At 37.4% G+C, this 22,398-nt stretch overlaps 1 protein-coding gene across 4 annotated transcripts; it reads right to left on the reverse strand.

Moving 5' to 3' along the window:
- Positions 1 to 2,897: 2,897 nt before the first annotated feature.
- On the reverse strand, positions 2,898 to 13,485 carry LOC126609370 (uncharacterized). Of its 4 annotated transcripts, none has more exons than XR_007618118.1 (29): positions 13,062 to 13,485; positions 12,773 to 12,866; positions 12,423 to 12,498; positions 11,875 to 11,939; positions 11,748 to 11,792; positions 11,519 to 11,619; positions 11,293 to 11,434; positions 10,561 to 10,622; positions 10,413 to 10,486; positions 10,256 to 10,326; positions 9,854 to 9,941; positions 9,705 to 9,777; positions 9,521 to 9,616; positions 8,810 to 8,915; positions 8,517 to 8,610; positions 8,344 to 8,427; positions 8,105 to 8,261; positions 7,697 to 7,896; positions 7,564 to 7,608; positions 7,329 to 7,357; positions 7,119 to 7,240; positions 6,890 to 6,937; positions 6,363 to 6,487; positions 5,992 to 6,272; positions 4,884 to 5,829; positions 4,373 to 4,444; positions 3,945 to 4,064; positions 3,750 to 3,861; positions 2,898 to 3,628 (listed from the first exon to the last, which is right to left on the reverse strand). XR_007618118.1 is itself a non-coding variant. In XM_050277299.1 (28 exons), exons 1-28 carry the CDS (start codon positions 13,423 to 13,425, stop codon positions 3,817 to 3,819), a joined length of 3,825 nt encoding a protein of 1,274 aa, XP_050133256.1. In that variant the 5' UTR covers positions 13,426 to 13,485; the 3' UTR covers positions 2,898 to 3,816. The 4 variants fall into 4 exon arrangements, 1 of the variants encoding a protein (XP_050133256.1); XR_007618117.1 differs by having other exon boundaries at positions 3,714 to 3,861; XR_007618116.1 differs by having other exon boundaries at positions 3,705 to 3,861.
- Positions 13,486 to 22,398: the final 8,913 nt, after the last annotated feature.

The following is a 22,398-nucleotide window of genomic DNA, read 5'->3' on the forward strand; positions in this document are numbered from 1 at the left end:
TCATAGAGTCCCCAACTGTAAGAGAACCAGTGGCGGATAAGAAGGATGAGTGACATACGTTGTCTGGAGAAGACATATCAACATCTTCCCCAACATTCAAATCAAGACGACGATCAGATGGGCAAGCCATTTGCAAAAAAATGATAAAGGAAGAAGAGGTCGAGTAAATCGAATTCTCAGAAATACAAAAAAAAAAAAAGGAAACTCCTACATGCGGCAACTCTCTAAGCGTGTTTTCGAACACGATTAATGCCTCTATAAAAAAAATGAGGCAACATGGCCGTTCAGAGATCGAAGGGGCACCGCTTTCCTAATTTCAAAAGGACCGGCTTTTCAGGATTTGTCAACACCTTCCACACGTAACCTCAGCTTTGCAGAAAAACACGAGCAACTTTGTCAAAGATTTATGACAGCAAAGCAAACCTGCAAAAATGCCCAACTCTTCCTCACCACTAAGAGTACACTCTCAGCAGAGCCTCTCGAAATACTCAATTTTCTTCCTCTCCAGGAATACCTCTACAAATAAATGACACCAAAGCAAAAGTATCTCATATCATCATGGTAGAAAGCAAGAGTATCTCATATCATGCTTTTTCACTGTCTTTTCCTTTACCCTTGCTCTTACCTACAAGACAAGGAGAAAGAAGGCAATCAGTCAGAACCTGAAATCAAACTTCCGATCTGGAACTGATTGTCCGGAACCTTTGCCTAGTTGCTTACCTTGCATTGCTCTTGAGTATTCATCATCACTTAGAAGTAATGCTCTGAAGTACCATTTAAATGCAAAGGTTGCATTCCACTCCTGCATCGGGGGCAAATACTGCAAGAGATCGAAGCAGAAGGATCAATGATGAGCCATAACGCATCACTATAGCAAGACGCCCTTCCCTGCAAAACCGCATAACCCAGATGGAGGAGTCTATATCAAATCCAAGCTTAGCATCGTTGCCCTAATCAAAGAGCTCGAGAAGCTTCAATAGCCTTTCGCTGGCACCATCGCCGAATAGCAAAGCCTCACTGTGTAACGCTATCAAATCGCCACCACTTCTTCGAAAGCAAGAGTATCTCATATCATGCTTTCTCCCTGTCCTTTTCTTTGTCCTTGTTCTTACTTGCAGGACAATAAGAAAAAAAGCAATCAGTCGGAACTTGAAGTCAAACTCCCAATCAGGAACCGACTGCCTGGAACCCTTCCCTGATTGCTTACCTAGCATCGCTCTGCCAAGGAAATAGACAAGGCAGCAGAAGATACCACCTCTACCTGAAAAACAGATAAGGCAAGTGAAAATGATACATTGAAGCATGTGGAGGCAAGCACAGAAAAACACGTGTCGATTCATCTGCTACTTCTTCAAAAGCAAAAATATCTTATATCATCAGGGTTGCAAGTACTCTAGATTTGGCGGACTTGTTTCGACCCTCAAATTCTTAAGTCGACTCGCAAGGCGTTGTGAGCTGCACGTGCCGATTCACCACCCTTGAATCAAATCCTTAAAGATCAAGTCACCAACTTGAAGAAATCACGTCCAATTCAAGATCAAGTATCCACCATCCTTGAACCAAATTCAGCTCCAGATAAAAAGAGTAAATCTAGACATTTTGATGCAAGTCTAGCAGAAGAAACCCCTAGCCCAGTTCAAGAATAAGCCTGTGGAAAGTCAACAATTGGAGGAAACCAGAAAATCCTCCAACCCAGTTCAAGATCAAAGTTGTGGAAAGTCAACAAGCGCAACAAAATACGTGTTGATTCATCCATTACCAAAGCCAAAGATCACCTACCACGCGAAGCTCATTGTGGTCCAATTTAATTCAAGATCAAGCATCGACGGCCTTTGAAGAAATTTCAAACAAAGTTAAAAAACAAGCCTCAACGGCCCTTGAAGAAACTTCCAGCCCAATTCAAGATCAAGCCTCAACGACATTTGAAGAAATTTCCAGCCCAATTCAAGATCAAGTCTCGATGGCCCTTGGATCAACATCTACATTAAAGGACTTCAAAACGCATCTCCTACACGTGACAAGCACATGTATACGACGCGCCTTGAAGTGGGGGCATTTGTAGACATCGAAATTTCGGTGAAATAAATGTTGACCAATAATTACAATTTCAACACTCACGTGTCACATAAATTTTTACATGTAGCGTGTGCTAAACGAAAAATCAAAATAAATTGGAAAAGTCATCAAATAAAGACACGTGTCAACACCTGGCATAAATTATTTATTTCATCTTAATATTATATTCAAAATTAGGCCTTGAAAAAATTCTATAAATACAAGGCCATTTCATTCATTTTAGGACAACAATTCATAACCAATTCACATCACACCAAAACTTTGAAGCTTTGAAACTCTAAAGCTCCCAAGCCAATCCCGAAGGATCAAGAAAGCTCTCTTCGTTCTTCGTCAAATCCTCCTTCAAGATCAAGCCCTAACGGCCCTTGAAGAACCTCCACCAATTCAAGATCAAGCCCCGACAACCCTTGAAGAAAGTGTTCATCGTTCATCGTCCGCTCATCCTAAGATCAAGCCCTAACGGCCCTTTGGATCAATAACATCAACAAATCCACACATCGAACCGTTCTTCAAGATCAAGTCTAAAAGCCCTTGAAAATCCGTTCACCCATCAACCTTCAAAATTAAGCCCAAAAGCCGTTGAAGAAATCCGCACAACTGTTCTTCAAAATCAAGCCCAAAAGCCCCTTAAAGATCCATTCGTTAACCTTCAAGATCAAGCCCCAACGACCCTTGAATCAACAGCACAATCCACAAATCTACGCATTACGAAGATCGAATCAAAGGCTAAATTTGTAGAAGAGATTGTAACCCCTAAATCATTAATACAAATATTATTTTGTACACGTGTTCTTGTCTCATTCATTGCAGGAATATTCGTGTTTATAGAGGCATGATGAGAAATTTCACTAAACAAACGGAGATTACAAAAGAGAGTTTAAATTCTCACAACTCAAATCCCACAAATTACAAACCCTAAACCAAACGAATACAGAACCCAAAACCAATGGAGCAGATTCTCCTAAATTGTTCTTTAACTCTCAAACTACGAGTCATGAATTTGCCGCTCTTGGGCATCTCGTTGATCTTTTTCATGCTTGCCTTTGCAGGAAGGTGAACTTACCTATGGTGGATGACTTTGATAGGTTTGTTATACTACTTATCTCTGATCTGATACGTGGACTAGAAGAAACTAGGGACCGATCTGAAGAGCTTGTATTTGTATTTTTGGGTATCTTGAATTCTTGTAGTTTTTTCGTTGCTTCTAGTTGTTTGCGACATTGTCTACAAACTCCACATTTCATTACCAATGAATTCTTCTGTTTACCAGTCTATAAATTGGCATAGTAATTTACGATATAGTCTTAACATTAGATGCTGAAGAGAGAGTAGATGCACGGTACATTTGAGTTACTCCACTGCTCACGCCCTTTCGCTCTCTCGCCATTGCTGTAGGTAGAACCAAATCGACTTGGTGGATCATATCCATGTAAATGCAAGACAAGTTTTCAACGGAACTAATGAAAATCAAGCAGCAACAAAATCATCAACTGCTCTGCCTGCTGCTACCTTTAGTCATATTACAATGGGTGGAGTTATCGGCTCCATTGTCCTGGTGGCAGCAACAAACTCAAATTGTTAATGCACTACACAATAGCTTAAGAAAAATGCAGTTGATTTACAAGAACCTGTATTGCCTCGGTAATTTATATAATGTAAGGAGGGAGATCTACATCAGCATCACAGCATCGACTGAGGTGATATGTGCAATAATTTCAGATACAAAGACAATTCCCGCAGTTAGTCCTCTGCTTCAGGAAGTAGGCGTCTTTTGGGTAGTTTAAGCTGCACCGTTACAAAAATTAATTATCACATCCGCCCTGGAAGAAATCGCTATAATCAGATTACAATGTTCCTTATTTCCTAACCTTTGATTTTGTAGTCCTCCAGCCTCCCATGTTCTGCTTTTGCGGCGAGTATGAGAATCTATCAAAGGAATTTAGAATGGAGGCTTTATCCCTACTTGAATCAACTGCAGGCAAGAGATCCTACATACAAACAGACTAGGACCATTATTTAGACGGTCTTGGACATTTATGCTGTAAATCTTCACAAAACAAAAAAATGCTCTGCAAGATGGTTAAGGGAGACTAGCAAATCCATGTTCAATCAGATTTTCAGTAAAATTGCCAAAAGAACTTTACTATGGAGTTTCAAATTTCAATAAATAAAATATCGGCCACTTCCGCATACTGTTATAACTTAACTGTGAATCCCTGATTCTACGATGACACAAGTCCTAAGTTTCTTTTTAGCATTCCAAATACAATTGTAAGACCAAATATTACAAACTTACCTTGTCTTCTGGAGCCCTATCACTAGATGCTTTAAGATTTTGAATATGCAACTGATCTAAGTAAAACAGTATCTGCATCAATTAAGAAACCAAAAAAACAATGAGTCAGGTGAGAAAAGAAAGCACCATAAAATACCAGCTACAAACAGTATCCGCAAAGATGTAAAAAATTGCATAAACTTCTCAGAAATTGCAAGAATCAGGCAAAATGGGAAATAAATTTAGTGTAGCAACACTCAATCCAGTTTTTTTATTTAAAAAAAAACGATAAAAATACAAGAGAGGACATGAAGTCTGCAAAAGCACAAACAAAACAGGATAGATAGCAAGATCACCCTGACACTTGGAAACGGCGAAAACATTCCAAAAGTAACTAATAGCAGACTACGAAAACATTCCAAAACTAACTAATAGCAGCAATCCAATTACGCAAATTTCTGAGAGAGAAAAATTTCTAAATTCTGTATCAAAATGTAATCCATTAACCTATAAAAGTTAAATAGAAACCTACCTTGTTGAGTAAATGAACATTTGACCTGTTAGCTGCCATGACCTGTACACCAAGGCAATTGTTGTGGCTACTGCAGAAGGGGCAGAAGATGGTACTGAAAACACATCCATCCTCTTCACACCATATGCCCTGTCCAGTAGCACCTTCAGAATTCAAGAGCCTCTGATCAACTGATGCACTGTCAGTTATAATAACAGGTATTCCTGATGAGGATGTATTTCCTGTGTGAAACTTTAATACATTCGTACGAAGAGATTCTAAATGACATTTCGACGAAGAAGACAAAGAGCATGCTAGATGTAGCTGATTCTCAGGAAGTCCCAACGGGGTTTTGCAGAGTGAGCAAGAAATTTGTAGTCTTTTATCCATTACACAACCAGCTGACGTGGATGAAGCAACACAAATATTAGTCGTGAGAACATGAGGAACATTGGACTTAGATTTGTGTTCTGAACCATTAGTCTCAACACTAAATTCAATTTTGCGATTCGCATCTCTGCTAGCCATTGAGTAATTTACAGAACTAGTAGAATCTGGAGTTTCATAATCAGGAGTATCAGACTGTCCATTAACGAAGTTGACCAGTGGTGAATACATTGACTTTCTCCTCTTTTGGGTATGAGAATTAACACTCAAATTCAAAGATGATTCTGTTTCTAGTATCGAGCTGTGCATCTTCAAAGTCACATTCTTTTTAGGAGTTGCTACAAGGCTGCACTGGGCATTTGGAGAAGCTCTGCTACTATTGGTCAAGGCTATTGATTGAAATGACATTTCATGAGAAGAAGCCTCAATTGTGATTGAAGTTAAACCAGAATTCTCATCCTTATTTAAGGATCCTGGACTGTATATGGAACCAATTCCATCCATATTAGGGATTTCTTTGACAATGGAGATGTCTGGATCTGCATCAGAGAATGCCATGGACAAAGATGGCTTTGGGTACCTGAAAAGAAATGGGTTTTGGACGGTATTGGTAACAGAATGCCGAATGAGAATTAGAAACTCTGTGCAGGAAAGCAGATTTATTGGTGCCCTTAACAAATACAAGGCCATTATCTCACTTGAGTAATCATTATTTAATTCAGAAAAACACAGCGACACTTACCCTGAATTTTTCTGAGGACAACAATCTAGATCAATTATTTCCTTGCTATGATCAGCATCCACATCCATTCGCACAAATTGCTGAACTTCCATACAACCTTGAGATGCCAGTTGGCCATCATGCTTCATTTCAGAATTCTCTGGTCGTTTGCAACAATCGAACTTCTTTAATTTCTGATATTTCACTTTTGTAATTCCTTCATTTTGACCCATAGAGTGAATAATTTCCTCTTTAGCTTCAAAACTCTGTGAAACATTAACCATATTCTTGCTTACTCTTTCCTGCATGAAGGTTAACCAATTTATAATACTTAATATTGTTCAAGGATAAGAAAAGTATCTGAAGAAGAAAATCGGGAGCATGCAGCAAACCTTGACATCACTGAAAAAGGATTTTAATTCCTCCATTGACGTATCAAAGTTGTTATAATGTCTGATGGATTTCTTTAGCCACTTTGACACATTTGCTGTATTTCTTTCCTTGTGATAGCGTTCATCTGCTTGGAATAAATTATTAAATTTGTATAAACAATGTTAAAAGGCAGACATAGAAACAACAAAAGACTAATAAATTGCACCCAAAAACCAAAAAGATGTCAAAGAAATTGTGTTTAAAACTTTGAAAAACCTTTACATAGTGAGCACTTAGAAAAAAAAAAGAATTAAAAAGATATCATGGAAAAGTTTGACAGCAAATCGCACAAAAGATGAGGCTGAAGTTAGCCAATGCGAGATTCAAAAACAGCTTTCATAGAAACATTACTGAGCTGACAGTGACACTGAGAGTTTAAAGTCCGAATACAAAATATTCTAGTTAATAAATTTGCCAAAAAACTACTTCTGTTGAGAAAATTATCCGTGATTTTAAGAGATAAGAACATATATTCAAGAACAGTTACCTAATAACATGACAGCTCCATAATCAAACCTATGGCGAATGCAACGTCCTACACAAATAAAGAAGCCAGTTAATACAGAATAGCCTAACTACAGATTAAAATAAATCATCAGATGGTGCACAGAAAACTTTCAAATGAGGCTTGGTGGAAAAATTTCTACGCTTAGTGATGAGTCATCTTATACACAAATATGTGTTAAGTTAATCCACTTTGAAAAGGTAGGGATTACCTGCAGCTTGATTTAGAGCTCGAAAGGCTTGCTGGCAATACCACTCGTTCCCACTCAAAAGGCTTTTGGATGACTTATGTGTATCATTATACTTCTTCTTTAAGACAACTTGAATATCATTTCTGAAAAGAGGTTGAGAGCAATCAGCGAACTGTTACTCATAAGACATATCTGTTCCAAAACAAAAATACTAAAACGAGAAGTTCTTACATGTTGGGAAACGGAATCCCGACAATTATCTGAGATAGTTAAGATAAATAGACAATCAGATAAAAATATGACCATTGTATTACTGTATTAGCCAATCCAATTAACCAAAGATTATGATGTCTAAGCTCATCAGTCTCCTCCCCATTGTGACCAAACACCAACCTCCCCCTCTCCCCCACCCTCCCTCCCCCACCTCAAAATATAAATCACACTACCAAAAAACAGAAAAGGATACCACTGCCCGAGCATTGTCATCTGAAAAATCAATTCCTTCTGAAACCTGCAAGCATAAGCATAATGATTGAGCATGTGCAAACTTAACAAAACACCCTATCATTATTTTTATGTAGGACCACAATTGTGTGCACCTTTCCTCGGCACACAGCAAGAAAAGCAGCTCCATCAATGTTACTCTTTCGTGGACACTTGAATGCAGCGAAGTGACTTTTTTTTGCTATCTTGTTGGCACTTTTCTTTGCCCCAAGAACTGGTTTATTACCCTTACAAATTGAATCATAATAACCCTTCAAAACAGCATCAAATTCCTCCTGGTCTCCTCCTCTTGGCTCTGCGCTAAGCAATAACAACTAAGTAGTACAATCCAACACAAAATAACAATAAAGAAAAATCAACAATGAGCTCCAAGTCTTGCATTCATGCAGAAATACCATGAGACGAATAAAGTATAAGCACAATCTCACAGGAAACTTCTAAAGGAATGTTTTATGAAGCATAACATAAGTAGTGAGTGAGTAAGCGAACAAAAAAAGCCTCACCAACAAAAAGGTTCTTTTTTTCATTTAACTGAGACCATTGTCCTGTTCCATGCCAACGCTTGCATAGTTTTCCCATCAGCTTATAACTTGGGAAGAACACAAGACACCCACCTGGAACAATCTTGAAAATTTCTTCCAAGGATTTTCCGAGTGCATCCTTCACAGTAACATAAAATTACAATATTAGTTTACTAAGTGGAAATTAAACTAAAAATCATTTCAAAATTTGGTAAAATTACCTGGAAGGCATATTCATCTGCTGTCTTATAACTTGCATTCAATGGTAAGTTACCTGGGCCAGTAGAAATAACAGCGGGCCAAACCTGCAGGGAAAAAGCTGAAACCTTATACTTACAAGAACTATGCAAGCAGAAAGAATGGATGACCAGTATGGGACAAAAAATTAATATACTTGTGATTCAACATCAATAACATGTGGAGCTTCCAGAGTTGTTCCAAACTGAAGACCAAGCTCAGATGAAAAGGAATTCATAGGTGACAGAGTCCTAAGTTAAAAAAAAAAAAGATTGGTCAGGCGTATGATTACTGTGAAAAGTATCTCACCTAGAGGCAAGCAATGCAACGAAAGTGCAGGAAACCAGACCATGAGAAGCATCAGTCACCAATATAAAACAGGCAAAAACATTCATTTGGACAAATAGTTATAAAAATACAATTGTACAGATTCACCTGCACTATACTAACCCTGATGTTAAAATGACTGACAAGGAAAGATCAGCAATATCTTTAAACACAACAGCAGGATTCAAACACCACAAACTTAAGGTATGCGTCCAATCGCCAGAAGCTCCTGATACAATATCAGAATCCGTATTTTATCAAACTGCAGCTCCCATAAAGATATTTTTATGAGAAATAATGAGATCAAAAAAATGCAATACAAAACATAGTGAACTAGAGGTCCACCAAAAAATTATACAACCTTCAAGGACAAAACCAAAGTACCGTCGTAATGTAATTCAACTCACCGAATGAGCTACATAAGCACCCCAATTTAATAAAATAATAGAACTGACAGATCCCTGAAGACTATAGAAGGAAGCCCATAATGATGCCCAAAACCGACTCTTTCCCAAGAGCTTTCTTCTACATCCCCACTATAGCTCTCAAAGACTCCTATTTCTCTCCAAGAAAATTACCCAAATGACAGCTACCACAGTGGAATTCCACAACATTCTTGCCTTTCTTCCTCCACTAAAAGACATACTTTACAGAAAGAATGTTTAAAGGGTAACATGAAAACAAATTTGAACAATGCCTCTGCTTTACCAACTACATGATTAATTTGGATGAAAATTAAACTGCTAGACAGAGAAGACCCAACGAAAAATATTAGCCACGTGTTCTATATCACTATCCTCAGAGATAACCAGATAACAGCTATTAATTGCTTACCAGCATCTCTTTTAACATATCGTTGTAAAGCAAGCTGAAAATCAACCATATGACACCCATTTCTTGAGAAAAAGTAAGTAAGCGAAGAGAACAATCCTGTGTGACATTATCAAAGAAGATCAATCGATATATTTAGTGAGGGTAAACTTAAGACATTTATACTTAAAAACTACAAGGTTTTTACCTTCCAATATCACAACAGCCATGCCACTTAAATGTGGTATATCTGATTCTGTATCTGTAGCAGCTTTGAATGCCTGAAAAAGAAAACACACTTTGACTGACACAGAACAAAATAGTGTGTAATGGGAGAAACTATTGTAGCTAAATTACCTTCACAGCACATTCAAGTAAGATTGGGAAGCACTGCTGTGATACATTAGCTTCTTGGAGCTCTCTCAAAGCCTTATCGCCAGTCCAACTGTGACATACAATAAAAACCACCCAAAGAAAAGTTAAAAGACCAGTCTAAAATTATTCAAAATGCTAGATTTCCAAACCTGAAACACAAACACTTCTCATCCTATCGGTAATTGTTTAAAGAAATTTTAAGAATTAACAGAAAGAGTGAAAGATCAAATTACTTGTTTACATTTTTTTTATTACAAGATTGCAAAGTGAAAGGTACCCCATAATTGCATGAACCATTTTTTTTTTTAAATTACTTGAAAATATTATAGTTAACAGATCAATGATAAATTGATAATTGAGGAAAACGTCAACCAAAATTCTTACCAAGAGACATAGTACTGAAATTCACGCTTCTCCAACTTATTTTTCCTTTGCTCAATCCAACTTATGAGGCCCTATGGATATGTATCACTCATTAATGACCACAGAATCACAAAACAGTTACTTGAAACAATTGCAAGAAGTATATATGAAACCAAACCTGTATTGTTTCGTATAGAGGTTGGTATACCAAAACGTCAACTGGGCAAAGCTGCTCTAGTTCTATCTGCAATTCTTTAGAAGGTATGACAACTATATAAGAACTAGAAAGTGACATGAAAGAAAATATTACTAGTTTAGTGCCCTACTGTGCAAAATGTCTTCTTCAATATCAACACTACCAGCATCACGAGCAACGTCTTCCATATTGCTGCAAACAAGTAATTTAAAAGACCTCTTGAGAAAGTCTCAAAGACCCAAGCATGAAAGTCTTAATTAAAACAAGTTCAGAAAATTTTAAAAGGGAAGTAATTTCAACACACCCTATTTCACATTCTACACACCCCATTTTAATTTCAACCATTGATTCTCCTTTGATTGTTCAATCTCAGGGCTAAAATTAGAAGAGGGGAGTGTAAGAGGTGAAAAAAGGTGTGTTGAAATCATTTCCAAATTTAAAATTTAGGCAAATAAAATAGGGAAATATCTCCTTTTATTTTGTATCCTGCAGCCAAAAAGAATCCATAGAATGAAGCACCAAGTTAATGGGGAATCTTTCGACTTAATAATCAACATATTCTAATTTATAGCAGTGATATGTAGCAGGAAAACGCATAATATTAACCAGGGAATTCCTCATTTTTATGATCAAGTACAACTGGAAATTGGAAAATGCAGAATCTTCATTTACCTCTTAAATAGTGTTGCAAAGAAATACAAGGGGTGTCAAACAGAATATAACTTGAAGTAGAAAGAATGTTTGAAACAAAGAGAGGATCAATCACAATAATGCTGCAACTCATATTGCCTATACGCAGAAAACCGAGCAAGGTGAAAAAAAGAAAATAAAACAAATATATACACAAAGTGGTACAACATACTGGGCTTCATCGAGAACAACAATGGATCCCTTAATATCTACTTCCATTGCTCCCCGAATTACTGGATTAATGATGTAGTTATATGGGCAAAAAACCAATTCTGCATCATCTGACAAAGATCGTGCTGCATAATATGAACAACCTGAAAAGTGACGAGTATCTCAGCCAAATGTAACTATAGCAGTATACACAGTGCACATGCTAGATATATAACAACAAAGCAGACCTTTCACAGATTTTCCAACTTTTACAAGATCTTCAATATCATGGGCCTCATGGCAGCCTCCTTTCTGAAGTGATGGATGGCCTTTGACTTTGTTTACATTTCTGTTGGCAAGAGAGATTGTCATACGATTACGCTCCTAATTAATTGTTCTAAATGCTCTGAAGTACATCTGCTGTGTAACCAAACACAAATAAGATAATGGCAGCACAAAAATAGAAAAGTAACTCACTTAAATTCTAAGCATCCAACCTCTCGGTTCTTCAAAAGCAGCTTACTGAAAATTCAAATAACAGATTTTAGACAGAAACATAAAAGGAGATAACAAAAAGGAGTAACAATATATGTTAAAAGTGCACCATTCTTCGTCAATATTCTCTTTCCCATGTACTTGTGCATTTGTGCAGTAATGCTTCCTTGAGGCCTGGAAAAAATAAAAATGGTGAAAAACAAGCATGCAAACAAGAAAGGTGTGGTGCATCTTAGTGTAAGTTTAGACTGCACCAACTTTGATGGTAGAAACTTAGTCAGGAATTTCTAGAAAAGAAAGAAAAAAGAAAAAAACAGTAACAGAGGAACTTAATAATTCTTTCTGCTGTATGGACCACATTTTGGTGAATGGTTAAATACACAGATATCATGTAACTGAAACATTCATCTTAAGCAATGTCGGTACTCTTCATCTGACCATATCCAGATTTCTACAAACACAGATGCTTGTGCAAACTTCAACATTCGGCACTTTACAGTCTCCATCAAACCTTCATTTTTCATTTAAAACTTAAATAAAGTGTAAAGTCTGAACACTGAAGTAATTGGAAATCTCAATGTTCCTTAACGACAAATCTTTGTAGGAGCGATCAGATCAACATTAACAATAAACATAAAAGGAATGTATTAAACTTACCAGCACTGCCATAGGCACCCGGTAGGAAGTTTTCCGATACTCACGTATCACTTGAGAAATTTGTGAGTGTGTCCTCCTAAATAGACATGAAAAAAAATATGATCGTTAAGTTAGTCTAATCAATTTGACACTCAATGGTACTTCAAAGCTCATAGTTATTCAATTCTACTGTTGGACTTGGACTTATAAAATGATAAGCAAATCAAAGGATGATTCCATTTAGCAAGCAATATGCTGAAATTTTGAAATATCTCTAACATCTTTCATTTCAAGGGCTCGTTTTCATGATAAGAAAGCAGATTTCTAACTCTAAGGCTAGTTCAACAAAAATAAATAAGCAAACAACTTACGATGCGTAGTATATGGTAGGTGTTGCCCTTTTCTTTTCATCCTTATTGTTTGCCAAGGATTGCTTTGTCTTTGCCTTCTCCGATAACTGAACACCTATAAATAAAAATTACACATTTAACAATTAATGCAACGGAAGTAGCAGTTTGAAGCATCTATACCATACGTATATAAATTTGTATCCTATAAAAACTAAGTGGACTCTATGAAATTGACATCAGAATCTAACGGGTGAATAGAAAATCAAGAACAAAAAAATATAAATTTAGGGTTTAATGTGATGGCACAAACTTGAAGGTTCCTCTTCGGGAACAAATCCGCCGCCGTGAGCCGCCGGATCGGTCATGGCCTTGGGATCGGGCTTGGAATGCAAGAGATTGGCGAACTGATTCTTGGACTTATAAGCCTGTTGCCAAGCGAGAGTGGAGCAGAGAAGAGAAAGCGATTTTCCGGTTCCGGTCGGAGACTCGAGCAATGCGTGGCAATGACCGTCTCTGTGAGCTCGATCGAGAGTGGAGATGACCCTGCTCATGAATGCCAGCTGGGCACCGTACGGGTGGTACGGGAACTCCACCTGGACGCCTCCAATTTGGTACCCATTTTTGGAGGTTTTAGTGGTAGGGTTAGGGTTTCTTCCGGGAGTTGCAGACACCATTTTTGGGTGCTCTGGTGCGGAAATAAAAGTCTGGGAATGAAGGAATCCATGGGTTTTATGAGGGTGAAAATGTGGGGTTATTTAGGCGGGAAAATTAGGAGCGCAAACCCTTTTTGTTCTTTTTCTTTACCCTTTTATTTTTTGGGCAAAAATATTCTCATATTTTCTTAAGTGATTATTTTATAAATTGTGGATGTGGGTCCATAACAATAATTTTTTATTATTTTCAATCATCTCCAAAGAATTCCATAAAAATTAATTGAATGCAAATATGTGATTAAAACTTAAAATGGAGAGAGAATGAAAATTGAAAACATGAATTACTAACCCAATAAAAATTTCGATTTTAGGAAAAAGATTTTCACCCTAAAATTCATCACCATCTATTTGTAATAACAATGAAGAAGCAAAACTGAAGAGAACTGGTTGGATTAATTGGAACACTGCCAATTTCATTGATCCTTCTTCCCATGCAAATAAGAAATCAAATTGAGTATCTAATTATAAACTTTAAATGTAAACAAAAAGTATTAAAAGGCTTACTAAAACTATTAAAGCAAAAAGCAACATTAATTTAAATTTTGAACAACCTGATTTCTGCATATTCCTTTTATCTGTTGCGTAACTTGCGTTACCAACATTCACAGAGAAAATTCAATGAAGGAAAACTACAATTTTGAAGTTAAATTGGGTTTTAATGAATAAATTTAGATTACGTCTGCCCACAAACACATTGATCTCTAAGACATCAAATGATATGAATTACAAAGAACAGGAATAAAATGAGTTCTATCACAGTAATGAACAACAAATAAGGCAATAATTGTGCAAATGGTTCTCTGCAAGTGCCGGCTGTGCAGGCCATGAGATTTAGTTGTGTACGTTCACAGCAGCACCAATGGTTCTTCCCTGCTTGAAAATATAGACGGATTACTTCTAAACAGAAATACATTGGCAGCAGATACGTGTAAAATCAAAGTCATGTTTGCCACCCATTTGTTTGCACTTGATGCTTTAGATTTTCATGGTTAATCTGCAAGCAATGATGATAAAATAAGAAGTCTAACTATAATGCACAATCCCAAATATAAAGGTTGTAAGCAATTTAACCTAAATACCTTTAACTTTGACAATTTTCTGATGGCAATACTTTTACTCCAGTTACTTTTAGAATACTGAAAGATAAATAATTTGTCAAGTTTGAGGTAACAAATTGTAATCATGTTTACAAAATTAAATAGTAAGAACTGTTACCTTAATCTTGTACTTCAACCTTTGTACTTTGAGACAGGTGTGATGCTTGTAACTCTGACAAAAAAATGAAATTTTATTTCTGTTTGAAAGTTGAATGCAATTTGAATTTACAGTATACTTTTGTATGAAAATCTTACCGTATTTAGAAAAGTTGTTTGGTCACTATTAATCTTTTTCCTACACCCATAAATTGTTTTTTTTATAATTCGAGATAATTAATTTGTAGACTGTTTTTAATTTTATAATTTGAGATAATTAATTTGTAGAAAGATATAGACAATGCCATTAAAAATAAATAGGTAAGAAATGGTGTTGTACCTAATTTGTTTGACTTTATTCCAAATTCGTATGATGCGAAGAGTTGTTGAAGGTTTTAATTCTTCTACAACCTTTTTCATGCGCCACCTATATATTGAAGGTACATATAATGTTAGAATTCCTTGTAACAAATTTAATAACAAATTTAGAATACATACTGCTCATGCTTCTTTTTTTTCCACTCTTTGAGAATCAGTTGGCTTATATCAGTAGTTTTTACTCCAACAGATATCTCCCAACTAAGTGTAAAAATAGAGACACGTTAGTTTAGGATCTTATCAATAGGTAGTTCCTTCTCCATTTTTTTTGTGGGTATTCTTGTAAATATTATGAGAATGAAAACAAATAATTTTTTTAATTTCCATAGCACACATATAGGACATCAAGATAATCAAAATTGAAACTCATAATCTGACCAAAATTAAAAAATCGCACAATGAAAATTTCAAAGGAAGAAGTTTAAAAAACTAAAATTGACTTAGAAATACTAAATACAAACTCATATATACATCCTGAAAGCTGCAGTAGATCGCATCAAATTCATCACCTAAAAGATAAACCGTAAAAAAAAACCTAAAACTGATAGGGTAAATTTAGATTGAGAATTACCCAAAGTTACTCAACCCTTTGAACTTTGGAGCCTAATAGAATCGTCTTGACCCTATAACAAAAAGGAGAGAGAAAGAATAAGAAAATTGAAATAAAAAGCACCAAGATTTTAACCACAAAAGCTAAAACACATACGTTTCAAAGGTGAAAACCCGTGGAAGTGAAAAGAAAGAAGCTTACACCCAGATTAATTTCCTTTTTACGCCTGGGGAGAGGGAGAGGGAGAGAGAGAAGAATGGCAAAGCAAAAAAAGCAAAAAATTTGAAAAAAAAGAAGAATGATGACTCGGAAGTTGCTTAAACCCGTTTTATCCCACGTTGGAGTGTGAGAGTCTGTAATACCAAGCAACAACTCTTGATAGCAGTTACATAACTAAGGGGAAAATTAGAACATTTGAATTTGGAAATGGGAAAATGAGTAGAAACGGAAAAAATGAAATTTTACGAACTGGGAAGTTAGTGTTTGTAGTGGGCAAATTACACTCCTTTTTGAAAACTCACGGCAACCTCTACCCCTTTCTTTTTCCCACGTTGGTTTCGTATATATCTATATATAAATATATAATTTTGTGAGATATTAATTCTTTTTATCTCATTTTTAAATTTCTTAGATACTTTTTTTAAATATAATTTTGTTAGATTAATATTTTCTCCAAAAATAGAAGAGGAGTGGAGTATTATATGACCTTTTTTTAAAAAAAAATTTCAATAAAACACAACTAATATTTCTAACACACTCACCACTGTTGAACGCAATATCATTTTTGCATTTATCTTCTGGTACGTGGGTTCTGGGTAGTTTTTGTTTCTACGGTTGTTCATGGTTCTCTCTGAATTTGGAACTAATGACACCATTTTGAACATCTTTTTCATTTGCCGCTTAGAAAAATTTTCCTTGGCTGAGCATATGAAAGGCATTGAAGTGAAATTTGTAAACTGCAAGTAACTGAATATGAGGAGTTACTGCTTGGTAGTGGGTGGAAATTTTGATCCAACGGGAGTTGAAATTAATTAAATAAAAGAAATTCAAGGAGAGAAGAATCATAGGATAAGTAGGATTCTCCCACGTTGGTTGGTTTCTGACACACCCCGATCGAGATCAAGGCATGATGGTCGTCATGTGAGGGTGACGTAGCCATGTGCACAGTGTGGAAGCAATAAAGATAAGAAATATACGAATAATTAAAACCGAATCTACTAGAGTGCACTACTAAACAAGAAGTGTTAGGAGTAAGATACATAAGTAAATACTCATAATCAGAGCATAGAAAGTCTAGGTGCAGTCCAGTAGGACAAGTACTAATTATATAGTACCATAAGATGTCCTACAATTATTTAGATAGGTCAGAACCACCGAAATCCTCAAGGCCACCGACATCAAGCTTACCTAAAACCTGGAGGGGCGCAAAACAGAAAACGTGAGTGGGCAAAAACAAATGTTTTACAAAACCATTTCATTTATCCACATATATAACCCCTCGCTGTAAAACATGTATAATTTTTCCCAAAATTAAGGTATAAGCATATACATAAATATATATGTAAAATATCAACTCAATTCATGCTTCATATAATCATATTCATATGTAAGTCATGCCAATATATAACAAAGTAAACAATTCAGGTAAGAATAATTTTGTTTGTACCATACTTGACCAATCCCGAAACTACTGAGCACCAGTCAACGTTATACCGTCAAAGACCTAGAAGAGTTTCCTTCCAACCAGGATGCCAATTACAGCGCGACACGTGTCAATATCAGAAGCCAATCATAGCGCGACGCGTGTCAACATCAGAAGCCAATCACAACACGACACGTGTCAATGTCAGAATGAAACTAGAAACTCTCTTTTATAAATAGAGATCATTCTCTCACAATATTTCCTAATGTCATTTGTACTAAATCATTCACTTGTACTCACTAAAGGAGAGCTTGAACCTATGTACTTGTGTAAACCCTTCACAATTAATGAGAACTCTTCTACTCCGTGGACGTAGCCAATCTGGGTAAACCACGTACATCTTGTGTTTGCTTCCCTATCTTTATCCATTTACATACTGATCTATACTAGTGACCGGAGCAATCTAGTGAAGGTCACAAACTTAACACTTTATGTTGTACCAAAGTCCTCATTGATTTTGTGCATCAACATTTGGCGCCGTCTGTGGGAACGACACTTATTCCCACTCTCTTCAGCTTTGTCAAGCTGGTTTTCACCATTCGTACACTCTCTTTTGACCAGGCATCCCTCTCCAACATGGGGAGCGAAGGAAGCCACAGCACACAGAATGACACCCCTCTTGCACCTAGTGCGAAGCAACGAAAGAAGGAAGGAAAGAGGGTTGCTCTTCAAGCTAAAATCGATGAGCTAAAAGCTCAAAACAACAAAATAGCAATGAAGAATGAGGTCCTCTAGGAGCAGTATGAGAAGCTCTTTGAGACACTCTACGAAACTATGCGTACTCAAACACGCGAGCTTGTTGCCCCTGTGGACATCAACCATCATCTGGGTGTCCCCCAACACGGAGGGTCATCTTCCTTCGACATGGGTATCCCTGATGAGGAGCGAGCTCATCATTAAAACATTAATCAACATGAGACTTCTCTCAACCCAGCTGCTTCGACCCGAAGCAAGAGAAGTGGAGGAAGACACCTCCTTGCAGAAGGGTTGGAAGGATCGAAAGCCGTTTATCGTGACTACCGAGACCTCCTAGAGCAACGTCGTGAGAATCCCCTCCACATATGCTCGAAGATCAATGACCCAAGGGTTTCTGAAAGACTCGGTCCCCTCCCACTACCCAAGCCAACTGCCAATCTAGGAAAGGAACGACATGTCGTAGAGGAACATGAAGGTACAAGGGACTCTAAGGTATTCCGACAGACTCGCCCTAGAAGTCAGTACAGCGAGTCCAAGGAAAAACCACACGCCCTTGCTCAAACTTTCCTACTTCAAAGAGTCGATGGAGACTTATGAAAGAAAATCCCAGTGGTACATGACTTCACTCAAGACCCCCTTGTCCTACAACTCCTTAAGGAAGTAAACAAGTTGAAGGCCGAACGTCAGGCCGAGATACCTGACTGGAACCAACCCAGGCCTGGCCCTCTCACAAGGAGGATCCTCGACACACCCCCCTTCAAGCGAAGACAAAACAAAAGCTTGGTTTACAACTCTATACTGGAAGGGAAGACCCAATTGAACACATTAACCTCTTTGAGTCCACCATGGCATATCGGATGCACACCGATGATATGAGCATATTTATGCGACTTAGTGAGCTTGTTCTTGTGCATTTAAGTTGTGTTTTCTTAGTTAAATTAGTCTTTTAAGCTATTTTCATGTGTTTTCAGGTTTTAAGGGCAAAGTATGCAAAGTAGTGCATTTTGGAGAAAAATTGAGCTTGGAATGGATATCACATGCTTGGAACGAAAGGAATGGACGAGATTGAAGGAGTCCTAGTTAAAGATGGATTCCTAGTCAAAGATGGATTCCTAGAAGAATGAGGATTTCTACTCAAACAAGGTTTCCTACTTGAAGTAGGAAAGTTAAGCCTAAAGTTTCCTAATTTGGGTGGATCTTTCCTAAACCTAGATGGCCTTAAGTTCCAGCAATATTGAAGGTTTCCTAAGCATTTTTGGAAAAAAAGAAAGGTTCTAGAACACTTCCCTATCCTTGCCGTGAGTTATATCCTATTTCCCCTTGGTTTTGGGCTTCTAGAAGTCCTATCTTTTTCCCCCGTACCTGCCGCACCAATTTCAGCAAGGAAACCTCTTTTCCTTGCCTTGCAAGGCTTTCTAGAAGCCTTATCCTTTCTTATCTAATCTGCCGCACCTTTTGGCCTTTTCCCTTGGGGATTCTGATTGTTTAAACCTTTTTCCTTGTGGATTTGGATTTTACAAGTCCATATCTGATTTCCCTAGGGTTTTATGTGCCTATATATATATTGTTATTTATGCCTTGGCCGAACCACCACCTCTCATACACATCAATTCACGCCAGAAATTCATCACCCTTCTCTGCCCCAGCAATCACCACCAATTCTCCATAATTCCTGACCAAAACCACCCCTTGCCGCACCTTCCATCCATCCTAAACACTACCATACCATCTCCCATCCATTCTACACCATTCATAACCCCAAGAACCTATCCCCAAGCTTTGTGCCGCAGCAAGGAGGGAGGAGGACTTCGTGGATGCACCTGTTGTCCAAGTTGGAGCGTCTAGGTGTTTTCTTTCTTTGGATTTCAATGTCTAATTTTATTTATCTTTGCTTTGTGCGTACGAGGAACTAAACCCCCTTGGCGAGGGGGGATTCGAAACCATGTTCATGCTTGCTATATAATTTGATTACTTTCAGTTGCATTTCATAAGTTGTGAATTCAATTTGCTTATCTATATGAATTAAAACTGATTTGTGTATGTTGGTTGAGAGTGCACGCTTAATTTTCATGCATAAATCTGATGCTAGGATGTAAGGGAGTTTCACCTAATCGTTATGAACTTATATTCAATAGTAGTAAAGGTGGCTAATCACAATCGTGTTAAGTAAATTCTTGGCATAAGTTTCATGCAATTAATAGTAACAAGTGCCTCGTCAATGCTTATGATTTCGATAGAACTTAATGATTCTTGCTTGTATCTTTATTATGCAATTCATGTAGCGAACTTGTGGGGAATGCTTTGGGTTGTTGTATGCAATCATCCAATTCAATAACTTTAGGAAAATCTGAGGGTTAATTAGTGCAATTCACAGTTAATCTGGGGCGTTGAGGATTCATAGTTTATTGAAAAGCAATTGGAAATCGTTTTGTATGCAAGTGTGACATGTGTTGAGAAGAACCTCCTAGCTAGCCCATCATCCATCTAATTCACCAAATTTCGTTAAAATCTGTTTAAGTTTTTCTTGTTTTATTTTACTTAATTTTCGTTCAAAACCAAATCTCCTTTTTCTTTAGAGTGTCTAACTAGTTAGAAGATGTTTTAGATTGTGTTTTTAAGTGTTTTGAGTCAAGAAAACCCAAAATTCGTCCAAAGGAGTGTTAGAGTTTAAATCTGCCCAGTTTGTGTTTTTAGACAGATTTGAGTGTTTTTGTGCTGTTTTGAGTCTTTTGAGTTGTTTTAGTGTTTTAGAGTTTAGTTTTGCATTCTTTGAGTGTAGTTTAGTGTTTTAAACTTTGTTTTACGTTTTTGAGTCAGTTTTAAGTGTTTTAGCAATCCCTCCTAATCCCCGGCCTAGAACGATCCCTATTTACATACTTTGCTACAATTGATAAAAAGAGGGTTTAATTTGTGTGCTTATATATTTTGCATCAAATTTTTGGTGCCGTTGCCGAGGATTAGCAAAGTTGCTAATCCCTTGGATCTTTTATTTTGTTTTGTTTTACTTAATTCTAGATTCTGACCTTGTTTTGTTTTCTTATTTTTAGGTACTAGTTTATGACTCAGAGTTCTCATCTGGTTCGTGAACATATCTTGGACTTTGACAACGATTTCGAGCGAGAGTTGAGATGAAAGAGGAAGAATCCAGAACCTAGTGAATCAAGCTCACATTCGGAGGCCGAATCTGAGTTTGAGAAGGAAGAACCCACGGCAAGGGTGGGTGAAGTAGTGCAAGACATGGCAGCGAACAACCGAACGATTAAGGAGTTTTCCGCTTCGGGATTAGATAATGCCGCACCCATATGCATCCAATATCCTGTGGCTGCTCAAGGCAAGATCGAGGAATTCAAGTTGAAGTCAAGCTTGTTGCACCATATTCTGAAGTACCATGGGTTGTCCATGGAAGATCCCAACAAGCACTTGAAAGAGTTCGAGGTGGTGTGTTCAAGCATGACTCCTATCAACGTCGACGGGAGCATATTGAAGATGAAGGCGTTTCCCTTTTCTCTCATGGAAAAGGCGAAAGATTGGTTGTATGAATTAGCTCCCGGAATTGTCACATATTGGGAGAGCATGAAACGGGCCTTCTTGGAGAAGTTTTTCCCAACTTCTCGAGTCATTCTTCTACGAAAAAGGATAAGTGGAATTCAGCAAGATGAAGGTGAATCTTTTCTTACTTATTATGAACGTTTTAAATCTCTTGTTACTTCTTGTCCACAACATCAAATGAAGGAGAAGCTTCTTCTACAATACTTCTACGAGGGGCTTCTACCAATTGAACGTCAAATGCTAGATGCCTCAGTGGGAGGAGCCTTGGTGGACAAGACCCCCACGGCTGCAAAGACTTTGATTGCTAATCGAGCGTTGAATGCTCAACAATACGAAGGTGTTGGACAAAGAAGCACCTCACGGTAACACCAAGTGAATGAGGTAAGTGCTATTTCTGAACTTTAAAATCAAATGGCTAACCTTACTACTTTGCTTTCTCGGGTTGTGGAAGGATCAAAAGTTCAAAATGTGGCTGCTTGTGGCGTGTGCTCCATGCAAGGACATCTCACGGACAAGTGCCCACAATTGATTGAGAACGGAGGATGGGAGACACTCAATGCCGTGGGTTTTGGGAATCAATATCAACCAAGGAATGATCCATTTTCTAATACATACAATCCGGGATGGAGAGATCATCTAAATTTCAAATGGAGGGAACCCCAACAAGGCCAACAACAAAGTGCATTTAGGCAACAACCCCCGGGTTTCTATCAAAAACCGTTTGCACCCACACAACCTCAAGCACAACCTGCCCAAAACAAATCAGGTTCGTCTATTGATAATGATCAGATTTTTCAATTATTAACTTCTATGGTGCAGAGTATGCAAACTAGGGACAAAAATGTGGACGAGTTGGAGAAACAAGT

Source organism: Malus sylvestris, chromosome 16 (genome assembly GCF_916048215.2).
Source record: "Malus sylvestris chromosome 16, drMalSylv7.2, whole genome shotgun sequence".
Lineage (NCBI taxonomy): Eukaryota > Viridiplantae > Streptophyta > Magnoliopsida > Rosales > Rosaceae > Malus > Malus sylvestris.